The 15,177-nt window shown below is 43.4% G+C and overlaps 1 protein-coding gene across 1 annotated transcript in view; it reads left to right on the plus strand.

The window, feature by feature from the left end:
• The first annotated feature begins 1,438 nt into the window (after positions 1 to 1,438).
• Positions 1,439 to 15,177, plus strand: part of GPM6B (glycoprotein M6B) — a 137,132-nt gene continuing 123,393 nt past the window's right edge. Inside the window, exon 1 of the mRNA XM_024569921.3 lies at positions 1,439 to 1,620. Coding sequence (XP_024425689.1) covers positions 1,617 to 1,620 — 4 coding nt within the window. The 5' untranslated portion in view covers positions 1,439 to 1,616. The remainder of the gene's footprint in view (positions 1,621 to 15,177) is intronic.

The raw sequence follows: 15,177 nt of genomic DNA on the forward strand, positions 1-15,177 counted from the left end.
AATACTATTTCAGAGTGCCATGCCAAGTTCCATTCTGTTGTTTTCACTGTCTCCTAGGGGCCTCCCATCATGTAGGAACCAACCAAACCAAACACTCTTCCCTATATCAGGACTTGACTTAGAATGACTTCCCTCTTGTCCCCACCCACTTCCCCCGTTCTCTCTGCCCTTTGCAGGACGTCCTAGTCACTGTCACCTGCAGTTGGATTCCTGTATACACGTGCATTCAGGCCTCAGGGATTGCTTTCCTGTAATGGGAGGACAAAAAGTTAAACCTATGAGCTCCCTGTTCTTTTATTACTACATGAGGTTGGTTAGCTACGACTACTCCCCGGGGATTGTGAAAATGAACCACTGATCCGCCAAGCACAAATCTCTGTCCTTTTATGCAAAATATTATTAGGCTTTCTAGAGCTCTGCCTTGATGAAATCTTCTCTAATCCAATAAATTTCAATAGATGAAATGTTTGCCTCCTCCACGCTTTCTCAATCCTGAAGCCTCTTTCTTCTGGCTTAAATGTCCCTTAAGAGTACTATCTACAGTTACTGTTTATGTAACCCTCGGTTCAAGTAACACGATGTATTTTCGAAACAATCAAGAAGCACAACATAAACTATCAGGGGCTCAGAAATGTCTCAGAAAGCAGCAGCCACAGAAAAACCGCCAGGGTCTCAGCACTTTTCTAATACCTTCGGAAACAGGAAAATTCTTCTCTAAGGAGACAGGAGGAATTTAAACCCCGGACACTGTGAAACCATTCATTCACCTACAGGCTCAAGCGCGAAGCGTGAGCGGGTGAAGTGGTGAGTGGGGCCAGTCTGAAACGTCTCCCAGAGCCCAACTGATTACCCCAGATCAGAAAGTGCTGCATGTGCCCTTCGAAATCATTTGTTACCCACAAGTAACTGCAGTCTGCGTTGGCAACCTTGGCTGCATGTTGGAATCACCTGGGGAGTTTTTGACTTGGTCCCACCCTGCTGAAGTCCTGATGACACAGAAGCTCCCCAGCCTACTCTCCCATGCAGCCCGGGTTGAGACCTGCTGAATTAAGTAAACCACCCGCAGCCCATATGTGAACCAAAGCACCCGGGACTGTGGACTGGGGCAGTGCTGGCAAACACTGGGTGTCCTTGGGGCAGTGACCCGCGCCTCAGTTTCTCCTTCTGCACAATGGGTGATAACTAAGACTGCAAAGCCCCTCCAGCTGTTGAATTCTCTTTTCTGAGATCCTGGAAGCCCACTCCCCTTTCTCTGCATCCCTCCAGTGACTTTTCTGGTGTCAGGCCCCTGGGCGCTGGCTCAGGGGCTCAGGACACTCCGGCCCCGTTGGCCAGCCGCCTGGGTGCGCCTGCGGCGGGTTCGGGCCCAGTTGCGGGCGCACAAAGCCCCCGGCGCTGACGTCAGGGCCCCTCTCAGCGCGGCCGGCCCCTAGTGCAGGCGGAGCCGCGCTGCTCTCCCACCCCAGCCCGGGAGCCAGGAGCCAGCCGCCAGCCCAGCAGCCCAGCGCAGCCCACCCGGAGCCCAGCCCGAGCCTGTGCCCGCCCAACCTGCAAACTCGTACCACCGGTTCGGCCCGTCCCCGGGGAGCCAGTGCCCCTCCCGCCCGTCTCCAAACATGGGTAAGCCAGCGCGCTGGCCCCGTGCCACTGCCACCGCCACAGCCCCGCGCCCAACCCTGCTCAGGTGGGGCCTCCTGGGGGCACCTCTACCACTGGGCCAGGGTGTGGACGGGGATGCTGGAGGTGGGAGGGGCGCAGCGCAGGTGTCCCGAACGCCCAGGTGCGCGTCCCTGCCCCGTCCTGGGGTCGTTCCCACCTCGGCTGCGCTCTGGCAGCGCTTAGGCTGCACCCCGGGGAGGGAAGAGCAGGGCTCCCCGGAGGGTTTCAGAGAGAGCAGAGGGAGCGTCCAGGGTGGCTTTATTTTATGGGGTTTTTAGAGAGTAGCTAGCTTCTTGCCCATTTCCCGGGACGCTCTCCCTCCCTGTCGCTCCCGGCTTTGAGTTCGGTCCTGTCCCACCCTGCCATGGTTCAGTTGGCCTTAAACCCACATGAGACAAGCGCCCAGTGCCCCAAGTCTCTCGGAAAACCCCATTTGAGAACCGCGACTCTTCAAACCAGGAAGGTGGGAGGGGAGAGGGACAGGATGGGTCGGAGGGTTTCTTTGTCCTCTGTTCCAACTCTTAAAATGCGGTCCTGGGCGCAGGTGGAGACAGTGTGCCAAGAAGGTTTCAGTGCAGTTGGCGATTGACTAGTAACGGTGAAAGCCCAGCTCTGGAGCTTGAAAATCTCCAACCTGGGCCGGGGCGGATGTTAGGCGGTTGGAGGATTCTTTCTGTCACCTCCTAACACCCCGAAATGCTGCCGTCAGCAACCTGTCGTTAAAAGGGAAACTCGTAGAGTGCGGTGGAAATCAACCTAATTCCATTGCACCCCGGGAAATGTCTGAGCGCCGTACTGGGGAAAGGGTGTTCTCTCCCTGCTCTGTTATTCTTCTCTAGTGGCTGACAGACTCCAGCCACCAGCGCCACAAAAGCCACAGACTGAAGACCTCTCCGAAGCATTGCTAATGAAGCAGTCAGTGGGTTTAACCATTGCGGGTTAATGGTGAGGGCTAGGAAGTTCGCTGCCGGTCCCCCCACCCACTATCCCTGGCCCCTTACCCCATCCCACATCCCCTCTGCTGTTGAGTGTGGGTTGGTGGGGAGGGGGGCTAATTTTGTGCCAATTAAAATTTTGGTGAGGTATAGTAAGGAAGGCACAATATTTTGCATTAAAAGGAAGTGCAAAGAATTTTGTAGTTAAATCTTCTTTTCTTTAATTTACTAGGTGATCAAAATACAAAAGGAAATAAGGCCCCTGCATCCAACAGGAAATTTGCTTACCAAAGAGTTAGGGGAGAGCTAGGGTAAAATCCTTCTAGAAGGGGCAGAACTGCGGGACCTGTAACTCTGGTTCCTGCTTCTCCTAATGCCCCCACGTGAGTAGTCACATCACTTAAATCTCCCTGTCCTCCCCCAACGCCCCACAGTCCCTGCTCTCTCCCCAGCGCCTCTTGCTGACTCTAAATTTCCCTTTTAAATGAGGTTCACACACAAAGATCAGGCCGCTGCTCAGCCTGTAACTCTCTGGGCGATGCTTGGAGCAACGATGTTGAAGTTCCACAAAGTGCAGCATTGACAAAAGCACTCACTAATTTTCCTGAAACAAAGTTGTTTCTGGTTTTTTATTGCCAAGCGTTGGGATTTGTACAGGTTAGAAATGGAGCTTTAAGGATCACATGGGTACCTTCTTGAGAACGGCTTTCACAATACCCTGGGCTTAAGCGAGGGTTTTATTTTTCAGTAGGTGTGGAAGTTCTCATGAAGCAAGTGCCCAAATCAGAGGCCTGTTCTCAAGGAAGTACTTTGTGTCTTGGACAATTGTTAGTTCTGCACTTCAATTGCCAATTTATGTTAATTTGTGCATACTTCGCTGGTTTAGCCTGTATCCTTGGTTTTGGTTTTTAGTTTTTACATAAAAAAAGAAAGTTCCCTTCATGCTAGTAAGGAAACAAACTGATTTTCTTTAGTAGGTTCTTAGTAAATACACCACAGGGCCATGAACTGGTTTTATTTTTCCAGATGTATTCAATTACCGAACATGCCCGATGAATGCTTTAATTGAAATGATGTAATGCTGGGAAAATTCTGACCATTGGTCCATTGAGTTGGGACTTGGGTTCTCATGCACGTCACTTCCTCAAACCTGTATCGGTTAATTTCCCGGTGAAATGAAGGAGGTTTGTGGGAAAAAAAGCCCCTTCAGAATCCAATTTTAAGGTATTCAAAATCTTTAAGTTAAAAAATAAAATAACGAGCAGTGGTGGTGTGTACAATTGTATGTTTCCAAGCGTCCTAAATGAAAACATTTTTTGTTGTTGAGCCCATTGATTTTTTATGATGTTGTGCAGATATAATTCACACACCATTACAACTGGCATGTTTAAGTGCACAGAATCAGGGATTTTTAGTATATTTAGAGTTGTGCAGCCACCACCAGTAAGTAACATGGTCATTGTCCCAAAAAGAAACCCTGGAGCCATTATGAGCCACTCCTCATTCTCCGCGCCCCTCCCCCCCCCCCCCCCAGCCTGAGCCAGAGCAGCCACTAATCTACTTTCTGAGGATTTGCCTGTTCCGGGTGGTTCCTGTAAATGCAATGAGCCAATTGATGTTTGCAGTGTGTTTGGCTGTTCAGTAACTTCGGCTGTTTTGCACGATGGGAAAATGTTGATGTATTGTTTGTATGCAGTACACCAAGTAAATGAGTGTGAGGAGACTAATTAATTCACTGGCTGAGGAGTTCCACATTGGCCATTGTGCAAGTGCGTGTGCACACACGTGTGCACATTCTCAGTGTCACTCTGGTTTGGTCTGATGGAAACTCACGTTGCCTAACAGAATTCTGATTGTTACCTTATTCATAGGCCTGAAGACATAGCAACTGAATGGACTGAATGCGGTAACCTCTTATAAGTCACGTATGAGCTATCCGTCCTGCTATAATAGGGATCACGTATCCAGAGAGAAAGGCCGATTTTGTTCCATTAGCTGCCTATAATTTTAAGTGAAAATTCTATGTGAGATACAGAAAAACAGCTAAGTAATTGTTTTGATCCATCTTGTGGCAAGAAAATGTCTGTGAAGATTATGAACTTATCACTTTACAAAATCGATTTAAAAATCTGGTTTGGAGCAGCCCTTCTTTAACTGTAATGTGCGTAGAGACCATCTGTGGTCTTGTTTAAAAAGCCGCTTCCGACTCAGTGGGCCTGGACACGGCCCGAGTCTCCGTGCTTCTAGCAAGCTCCCGGGTGCAGCCGGTGCTGTCCTGCCCAGGACCCAGAAACAGGAAAAACTGGGCAAGCCAGAGGCCCAGGGGCCCGCCCCAGCGATTCCACTGACTTGCTGTGTGACCTTGGATGAATCATTTTCTCTTCTTAATCTCCATTTATTACAAAATAAAATATTTGATGAAATTAGTTGGTGGGGGGCTCTTACACATTGAAATGGATGTAAATTAGGAAAACACATGAGAGGGTAATGTCATGCTTGAAACACATGAGAAAACAGGTCCCTAACTGAGCATTGTTAGTTTCCACGAAGCCCGCGTCGGAGGCATCCTTTGCACTTGCATTGAAGTCTGGCATCTTGACGTGCCTGCCAACAGGGTGACTGGCCTTTCTCCAAGGAGACTGATGGGGGAGAGCTTCCAGCTCTGGCTTCTGCCCTCTTCTCCTTAGAGCTGGCTGTTCCAGAGAGCTTTTCCGCACCCCCCACACAGGGCCCAGGCCACCTTCCAAGGCAAGACTCAGAAGGAAGCACACTGAGGACCCATAGAGACAATATCCGTTCTGGAAGTTTGCTCAGGAATTCATAAACAATTAGAGTAAAAGGGATGGTATCCTGACCAATACCCCCGCAGGAAGTATCCCAGAATGTGCTAGCTTCCCTCCCTCTGGGTGTAAAGATCTAGTAACAGCCCACCCCCCGGTTCTGGGGAGCACTCCCTTCAAGTTTCCCATGCAGACTGACATTTTGAAGAAACCTTGTAGCCGAATAGGAGTACTGTTTGTGACAAACAGGATGTTATTAATCATTTAGTATATTTTTGCTCCAGAAAAAGCTGTTGCCCAAAGCACTTGACCCGTCCAAGGGTTTCTTAGAGCAGAGCCTTATCTGCTGTATCAGGGTCAAGCAGTTAGACGGCTTCAAAATTGTCTTGCCTGTGCTTTTCTTTTTGCAACTATTTCTCCAAGTGTCTCCTCCTGGTTAAGACTTTCCAAAGCAATCGACTTGGCTTTCAAAGACATAAAAACTCACTTTTTGGCACTCATATTTTATTCGTGTGTGTAATTCTGAATTACATTTAATAATTAAAGGAACAAGTACAACTGGCATAAACAGGTTTGGGAAGAAACAACTGACTCTCAGGTACACGATTCAGCTGGTGGGAGAAGTCATCCAGAGACGTCTTGAGAATAGCTTTGAGGTCAAGTTCTGTGGACAGTGGTCATCGTGCTTTACAAAAAGAATAGAGAATAAGGGCTTATTCGGTGAGTGCTGGTTAGAGTGCTTCTACTGTATTTTAAAGCCAGTATCACCCATTTAATAATCGTAACATGATTTTTCTGGTTACTGTTATTTAGTATCTGTTCACATACTAAATTTGTCAAGAGCAAAGACTTTTATTCATTGTTATAGTCCAATGTTCATTTTAAATAATTCCTGTATAGTAGGTGCTCCAAAGACATTTGATGAAAGGATAAAGGTTTTTATCACATAAAATACACATTGTTAAGGTCTATCAACATTATAAATGTGTAGATTTCAAGGTATGTAAAATTATATTTATTTATGTACTATAAGCTGTGATAGACTGTACTAATTTAATAGGGCAAATGACATTAATTCTTTTTCTTTCATAATATTAATACTTTTAGCACAGATATTCCCAGAATAACAGAAATCAGAGCTTGAAGTCACTTTAGAAGTAATTGGATCGCTGCAGGGAGACACAGACACAGAAACAATTTAAAGAGCAGTTTGAGTGTTATTTCATTGCTTTTTTTTTGCCTTTAGCTTTTTTCTTTTGATGTTATAAAATATTTTTTCTCTCTCTGGTGAAAACTACTTCCTTCTTGTCAGATGTTTGAAGTGCAGGGAAGCTTGGAGTGAAACACGGTTTCAGTGCAATTCATTATTGCCCTGAGAATTGAAAGCTAACGGCAGCCTTGTATTTCCATGCTCGTCTTGTCCAATTGGGTTAAATGAGTACCTGTTGCCATGTAACTAGCAAGTGCCACTGTCTAAGCCTTTGAGTTCCCGTTACACACCCATCGCCATGCGAGCTCTGAAGTATAAGGTGGGTGTTCACTCTATGAGCATCCAGAGTCTTGCTCCATTAAGCCAGGTGCTCTGCTAAGTCCTGAAGCAAAAATATAAATACATAAACAAGACCCAGCCCCATCCTCAGATCCCCACAATCACTTCAGAGAGGCAGACAAACAATTATAAGAGAAATAAGTTCAAGGTCCTGTAGAATAACGTCCTCAGAGGGAGTAAAATGGGATGGTGTTTCAAAGAGGGGTTCCCAGAGGAGGCCATTAACTTTGATCTGATTCTTGAAGAATCAGCAGACCCACAGGGGTCAGAGTGTGGCAGGGTAGGTCATCGCAGGCCCTGGGTACAGATGTGGAGAAGCAGGAGGCACGACAGGGGCTGTTGCTTGGGCACAATGAGGAGTTGAGCATGGCCTGAATGTGGGAGGATGGGGGACAGTTGAGGCAGGAAGACAGGCCAGGCTGGTAAAGAGCTTGGTCGTTTACCCTTTGGGTCACAGAGAGAATCATGAAGGGATTTTAAGCAGGGAATCAACCGCTGGAGGGAAATGACATTCTATCTGAGGAGACAGAAGAAAGCCAGTGAGATCGAATCATTGTCTAATTGAAAAATTCCAAATAATAGTCTAGGAGTTCTGAGAAGGGTGAGACCTTCCAGCTCATATGAAGCTTCTGGTGGAGAGTTGGATTTTAGGTGTGTTGAGAAGGGTGGAAAGGAATGGGTACACATGAAGGACAGGTAGGAGTGAGCAAGGTTTACTACAGGATCCTGAAGAAACTGGCCTGGCTGTAGCAGAGAGTAAGTGGAGGAGGAAAGTAGAAAATAAGAAGTCCAGGGCTGAGGGGATGGGGTGGAGGTGGTGTGCAGCAGAAAAAGCCAGATGAGGGGTAACAAATTTTAACTGATTACAAATGGACACATATAAATGAATCTTGCAAAAATGTTTTAACTCTTGTCTATTGTCTCCTCCCTTTCAAAAGATAAATTGGAGAAGAAAGGAAGTGTGAGCCTTTCCGGAATGGAAAGGGTATCTGTGGTGTGATTCCAGAAGGGCTGGTGAAATGGAACCTGATCGCTGTCTATATGTTTATTTGATTATTAATTTTGAAAGTGGTATTATTTCTTCCTTGATTATTTGAAAGAATTCACCAGTGAAGCTACGTGGGTCTGGAGTTTTCTTTGTGGAAATGTTTTTGAATTGTAGTTCTTTCACAAAGATAGTACTATTCGATTTCCTGTTTCTCTTTGTTTTGGTGTTGATACGTTGTGTTTTTCAAGGACGTTTTCTGGTTTAGATGTTACTAACTTTATTGGCCTAAAGTTGTACACAACATTGTCACGTGTTCTGCCCTCTTGTCTGCAGGGGCAGTAGTGATGTTCATTCCTAGTGAGGTGGATCATTTGTATTCTCTTTATTTTTCTTCATCAATCTTGGCCATTTATTTTAAAATTTATTTTTGTAGGTTGATACTTACATCTGATAAGTACATCTGACAGATGAGCTGACCACTGAATTAAAAAGGAGTATACTCCATAGGAATCAGAAAATAGGATTTTAATGTCTAGAAGTAAAAATTGCTTACTTGATTACAAAAAAATTTTGCCGAGGGAAAAAGTATTTAAACCTGATGTCTTAAATTTTACTTTTAATTGCTGTATGTAACTCAGTATATTTGAACTTGGTGTGGCAAGATCTATTGTAAATAATCTTGAGTCAGAATTATTGTATAGCATTTGCTGGTATACAAGGGAGACCCCCCCAAAAACAGAATTATTTTCTGGAGGGAGAGCCCCTTGTAGTCCAAGCTTCCTTTGATAGGTGAGTGTTCTGGGAACCCATCTGTATCCATGTACCAGCTGGCGTTGTTGTGAGAGGCTGCATTCGGATGCAGTGAATTCTTTTTGGACACTTTCAGTGTGTTTGCCCATTTCATATGGGTGATTTACGAGCACACCTGCCCACACTGCACTGAGTGTTTGGCAGTTTGTGACCCAAAATGGCACAACCTTCATGCCCTAACCTCTCTATTCACCCAGTCTTGCCCCAAGCGACTTTTGTTTCCCAGGATAAAAAAAGTCCAAAGGAAAAACTTTTGCTGATGTGGAAGAAGTGAAACAAAAACTGGCAGAAGCACTAAAAGGCATCAAAATTGACGAGTTCAAAAACGGTTTTGAGCAGTGGAAAAAATGTCTCAATAGGTGTGTTGCATCAAATGGACAGTACTATGAAAATGACTGAAGTTTAAACATGTAAGAATGAATATACAATTTTTTATAAATAAATTCCAGGGTTTTTGTGTCCCCCCTCATATTTGTTTTATGTTGACTGCCGACTGAAATAAAAGAAATTTCCTTTCCTTCCCCCTTCAAGTGTACTTTGAAAGCATGATTTCTCAAGCTTAGTACAATTGACATTTTGAGCTGGCTGATCCTTTGTCCTGAGTGGCTGTCCGGTGCACAGTAGGATGTTTAGCACCATCCCTGGCCTCCACCCACTGATGCCAGTAATAGTCCCGTAGTCGTGGCAACCAAAAATGTCCCCAGCCATTGCCAAATAACAACTGTTGGGGAGGTAGCAAAATCACCCCATTTTGAGAATCACTGCTTTCCAGTAAAGGGATAGAAAACTTTTGGTGCTATACAATATTATAAAATCTGGATAGTAACATTATTGAGAACTTGATTGAACACATCTACAAAATGGGAAGACCCCTGGTTTAAAAGGTGTTGCCTTTGGAAAAAGATGCTTGATTTTTGTAGCTGAAGGAAGTTTTGTTTTGTTTTACTTTTGTCAATATTACCAGAGGATCTGGAGCTATAAGGGGGAGCCTTTCAGGCCCCCTAATTGACTCTTTCTTTGCAGTAAAATGGCCCCTAAACCATCTCAATAATGAGACCAACCCCCATGCGGATAGAGTGCCCGGCTTCCCTTGGCAACTTGTCCTGATGTTCAGGGTACTCTATCTTTGAAAGGACTAAATCAATAGGAACTTCATTTTGCTTATTAAAATCGTTTTCATCATCTTTTGTTCTCTTCATTAAGTAGAAAGACATCAAGGATCCTGTCCCATTTGTTAACATCCTTAATTACCTTGATGGCCTTTCTAAATTTAGAATTCATCTCCTTAGCTATAATCAAATCTCCCCAGATTAAGGCTTTAAGGCAACCTTCCTGCACGTTCTATTCCTTCCTTGGGGTCTGCAGTCATGACTTCACCATGTGTTCCCATGTGTTTGAGGGATGCAGGAGTTGTAAGACAAGGCACTGGTTTTTCCCTCAACTCCTCAACTCCTACCCACTGACGGAGACCTTCAGGTGGTGTTTTCTGAGAAATCTGAGCAGGGATGTGGGAAGCAAAGGTTAGAAGGAGGCTGGAAAATCTGCTATTTTGTATGTGCATCATATGAAATAAGGTCACTCTTTTAGGTGGGTTTTTAAATGGCAGCTTAAATTCAGGCATCTGTTCCTTCACACAAGGAGCTATGTAATTAGCAGAGAAATGCAAACCCTTAAGATGACTTTAATTCTGCAGCAGTATAAAAAAATATTTCCTTTTAGTTTTCTCACATGGCATATTCCATGGTAAGTATGACAGCATTAAGAACATAGATTAGGAAGCAGAACATTATCAGCTCTTCAGAAATCCCCAGCAAGCCCCCTTTGCAGACATAGTGTTGCCTGTTCTTGCACTTTATATAAATGGAATCATACAGTATGAACTCGTATGTCCAACAGCTTTTGATCAACATTAATAACATTATTTTAAAACTCAGCGATGTTTTCTGAGTCCAGAAAATAGACCTGCTTCCAAATCATTATGGTTAAAAGTATTTATTTAATGCCTACATGCATAGAGCTTTCAGCACAAACCACTGACTCCTACCACCTGTCTTAAGGGGGAAACATTAACACAGCAGGTGTGATAAGGACTTTGAAAATAACTGATGAGAGATTACAAAGATCAGGCATCCCCATTATCCACCTCAGAATGGAAAGTACCTCATGAGGGGCTGTGAATAAAGAGGAAGTTGGAGATGTTGTGTATTTAGCCAGGATATGATCACTATGAATATTTTGTGTCTTCAGAGTATAAGGATATAATATATTGAGGCCTCCCTTCAATTAGTTTCCTGAAGAAGATGGAGTTTGAGAAATCGTCTGAGTTAACCGTAGTCAGTCAGCTGTTGGCTGGCGGGTATTCCAAGCCGAGTGCAGATTTGGGAAAAGGGGTGAAGGTCTGAACCTAGTTTTCATCCTGAAATTTTTCAGAAATAGATACGAAACTGTTTTGCCAAAATAACTTTTCTTCTTGTGTTGTTTGGACATAGACAATAACAATGTCTTCATTTCTTCGATGAGAAATGTTGTCATCTCGCTGACTGAAGTAATGATGTCATCGCGTAAAGTGGGCTTTAGATGGTATAGTGTCACCACTGCGTTCCAAGAAGGGGTGTCACTTCATACTCCCCCCAGTAGTGTGTGAGCACTCCAGTTTCTCCGTATCTTCACAGCATTTGGCCTTTGTCACAGTGTTTAATTTTTCAAAATTTCCACGGGTATGAGGTGGTTTTTCATTGTTTATGCTGAATTTCCCTAAAGAGGACAAAACCTTTTGATAAGTTATTGGCCATTTGTGTTTTCTCTTTCATTTATATCTTTCTTTGTTTTTTTCTTAATTGATTTATAGAAATTCTTTATACTTTCTGTATACTAACTCTTAGTTAAATATGTTGGCAATATCATCTTCCTCTCTGTGGCTTATCTATCAACTATCAGACACATATTGTGTTGTGCAGAATAATTATGTCTTTTTCTCTAGTCTTTTATGATTTCTGCCTTTTACTTTATCTTGTTTTAAAATTGCTCCTATCTCCAAGGTGATGAAGATGTTCTCCTATTTTCATGTATTTTGTCTTAAAGGTTTTTTTTTAAGTATGCTTTTCATTTTTCAGTCTTTATTCCATTGGGATTTTAGGGTTTTGGGAATAGTGTGAGTTACAAATCTATTTTTATTTTATATTTCCTATGCATCAACCACCAGGGACTTCATATTCCTCCTTTCCCTACTGATCTTTATGGAATACCGTCTCTCATGTACTAAATTTCCCTATTGTGTGTGTGTGTACATTTCTGGACTCCATTCTGATCTTTGGTCTATTTTGCCATCTGTGCACTAATACTACATGGTTCTAATTTCTGTAGATTCATAACATGCCTGGTTATCTCCTTGCAGAACTTTTGTGCTCTTGCTCTTCTTTAAAAGTATCTGAGATATTCTTTCTTTTTTTTTTTTTTTGCTTTTGGAATCAGTTTTTCATGTGCCACAAACATTCCTGCTAGGATTTTGAGTGGCATCACAGTGAATTTACAGAATGATTTTCATGATAGTCACTGGGTTTACTATATGGAACCTTCCAATTGTATACATACTGTATCCCTTCATACAATTAGATCTTCTTTTACGTCCCCCAGTGATGTTTTTGCACACCTTTTAAAAATCTGCCCTGGCTGGTATAGCTCAGTGGATTGAGTGCGGGCATGAGAACTAAAAGGTCACGGGTTCGATTCCCAGTCAGGGCACATGCCTGGGTTGTGGGGCAGGTCCCTAGTAGGGGGTGTGCTAGAGGCAACCACACATTGATGTTTCTCTCCCTCTCTTTCTCCCTCCCTTCCCCTCTCTCTAAAAATAAATAAATAAAATCTTTAAAAACAATCTATTCAAGGCCATAGTTTCTGTGGCTTTTTAAAAACGAAAAAGTCACTCGATCGGGGTTACGTATAATTCCATGGAATACCATGTTTCCTGCCACAGACCTTTGACTTCTGCAGAAATGGACAAGCTTGTTTAGATTAACGTAGAAGCTGTGGGGGAAGCTGACTCTGAGTTATCACGTTCAAGCCCAGTCCAAACAACTGAAGCAAAGTGAGGTACTTTTACTTAAACCCTTGACATATTATAATGAGATAAGAAAATAAAACCCTCGATATGTTAAAATGTGGATTTCTTCTAAAAGAAAAGTCTGATCCAATTTGCTCCATCAGAAAGCCATATTTACACTCAAGATGCCAATTCTTAGTTGAAAGAGAAGGGGAAAAAGCTCATTTTCCACTGGTACCTTAGAGCAATATAGCTAAGGCAACCCTAGAATGATTTAAATATGGCTCTTCTGTTGGAGTGTTACTTCCATTTTTGGTGATGTTGCTCGTGAAAATGAACTTTTCTCGCTCCTTTCAAGATTACCTAGTTTCCCTAAGTAGTTAAATGGAAAATTTTTTCCTGGAATATTTTTACATAGCTGCTCACCCTGCAAAGAGGAGGCCAGCACTGTGCTGGAGGGCCAGCTTGATTTATTCTGGAAAGCGGTTTATTCAGCCGTCAAGTGAGATTACATGCACGACTGTTCCCCATCACATCACAGAAATATTTTTATTCCTGCACAAGGCCTCAAGGTTTTATTTACTTGGAGACAACAGAAATCACAAATGTAAATTGTCCTAAAATACATCTTTGGAAATGCAATTTGCAATAGAGTGCTGTTTCTCCTTTACTGTTGGTGATGATGGCCAGAACAAAACGGGACTGCTGGGTACTTTCTGCCCACTGCCTACTGTCTCCCCACCAGCCAGCACACATGCGCACACACACACATCCGTACTTTGAGACGTCAGTAATCCTGAAAGGCCCCAGTTGCAAGAATCCATTCTTGACATTCACTTTTTTTGGTCATATGTCTTTTTGTCTTGGAATGGTCTTTCGATGTAGAAACTCTAGAATTTAAAACTGAAGTCTAAATTCAGGTATAAAATTAAGTTCTTTTTACTTTTTATCATTCTACTTTAGCATTTAGGGATTTGAGCAAAAATGGCGCTACTTCTGCTGTGTGATTGACTTGCAGTTTCCTCAGCCTAACATGACAAGTGAGCTGTCACTGAAAGGAAAAATAAAACTTCTAACCAGACTGACCGTGACAGAGTGGGCTGTTGATTAGAATCCTCTACTTGGTTGGGGGCTTGAAGATGTTTGACTTGCTGCCTGGGCGGGGTCTTTCCTCAGTGCCCAGAGACAGTATTTGCAAAGTCAGGCACTCTTTCAGGGGCTGGTGAGAAATGGAGGTTTCTTATTCTTTAAAAAGCAACAAGGAGTTATTTTTTTATCTGAAGAAGAATTTATCATGCTGATGGTTCTTCACTGGGGTCAATTTTGCCCCACAGAGAACAATTGGCAATGTCTGGAGACATTTTTGGTAGTTACAACTGGAGCCGAGGGGAGAGTGCTACTGGCGTCTAGTGGGTGGAGGGCAGAGACGCTGCTACACATCCCACAGTGCACAGGGCAGCGCCCTTCCCACACACAGAGTCATCCAGCCCCCAATGTCAAGTGTTCCAAGGTAGGGATACACTGATCTACACTGAACTGTTGAAGTTGTAAAAGATGGTCTTTGAAAGCCTTTAAAATATGTAGCCCATGGGAAGGTTTGGGATTTGGTCTGAAAGAGGGCAAGAGCTTCTAGACATTAAATTAAAGGATCCAGGTGTGGAAGAAGTTGTCCCGTTCAGAAGGCGCCATCAGGACAAGCCTCTTTCGATGTAGACAAAACCCAGTTCTGGATGTTGCTAATTACTGGTGCTGATCTGTACCTACTCGTTTCATTCAGTCAACATCCATTAAACTCTTACCACAAGCAAGGCGTTCTTTACGCTAAGAATACTGAAGCAAATAATAATACCATGTATGTATGATATAAAACTGAAGTGTAAAATTCTTTTCACCTGAAGGTTTTATTTATTTCAGCCTCTTCCCGGCAAACTCTCAAATACTCATGTACAATAACAAAAGAAGATGGCATCGAGCATTGAAGTGAGCCAATTACGCTTTCATTCACCATCTAATTTCAAGTAGTAGGTTTAACCTTTTTATTTTATTCTAAGAGTTGCTGATAGTACAGTGGCTGGTTTAAGTGTCACATTTGCCCGACTTTCTCAGTCCTTGGTGAAATTCTTACGTTGAGACACATGAAATAGACCACATTAGACTATTTTGGGCACGTAATATGGCTCAGTCTAATACAGCCTACCTGTCCAACAGCTAGAAAGGAAGTAGCAGCCTAAATATTCTCTCCCAGGGGCCAATTCCAGCCTGGTATTGCAGTGACACAAAAGAAGTACTCGTTCACTTTTTTTCCTGAAACTTTGCAGATGACGCTATAGCCTCGTGCTAACTACTCTTCAAAGACTTTAGACTTTTCTGTCCCCAAACCTGGAGTTTCCCTCACAAATACTTAAGTACCAAAGAAT

This window comes from Desmodus rotundus, chromosome X (genome assembly GCF_022682495.2).
Source record: "Desmodus rotundus isolate HL8 chromosome X, HLdesRot8A.1, whole genome shotgun sequence".
NCBI lineage: Eukaryota > Metazoa > Chordata > Mammalia > Chiroptera > Phyllostomidae > Desmodus > Desmodus rotundus.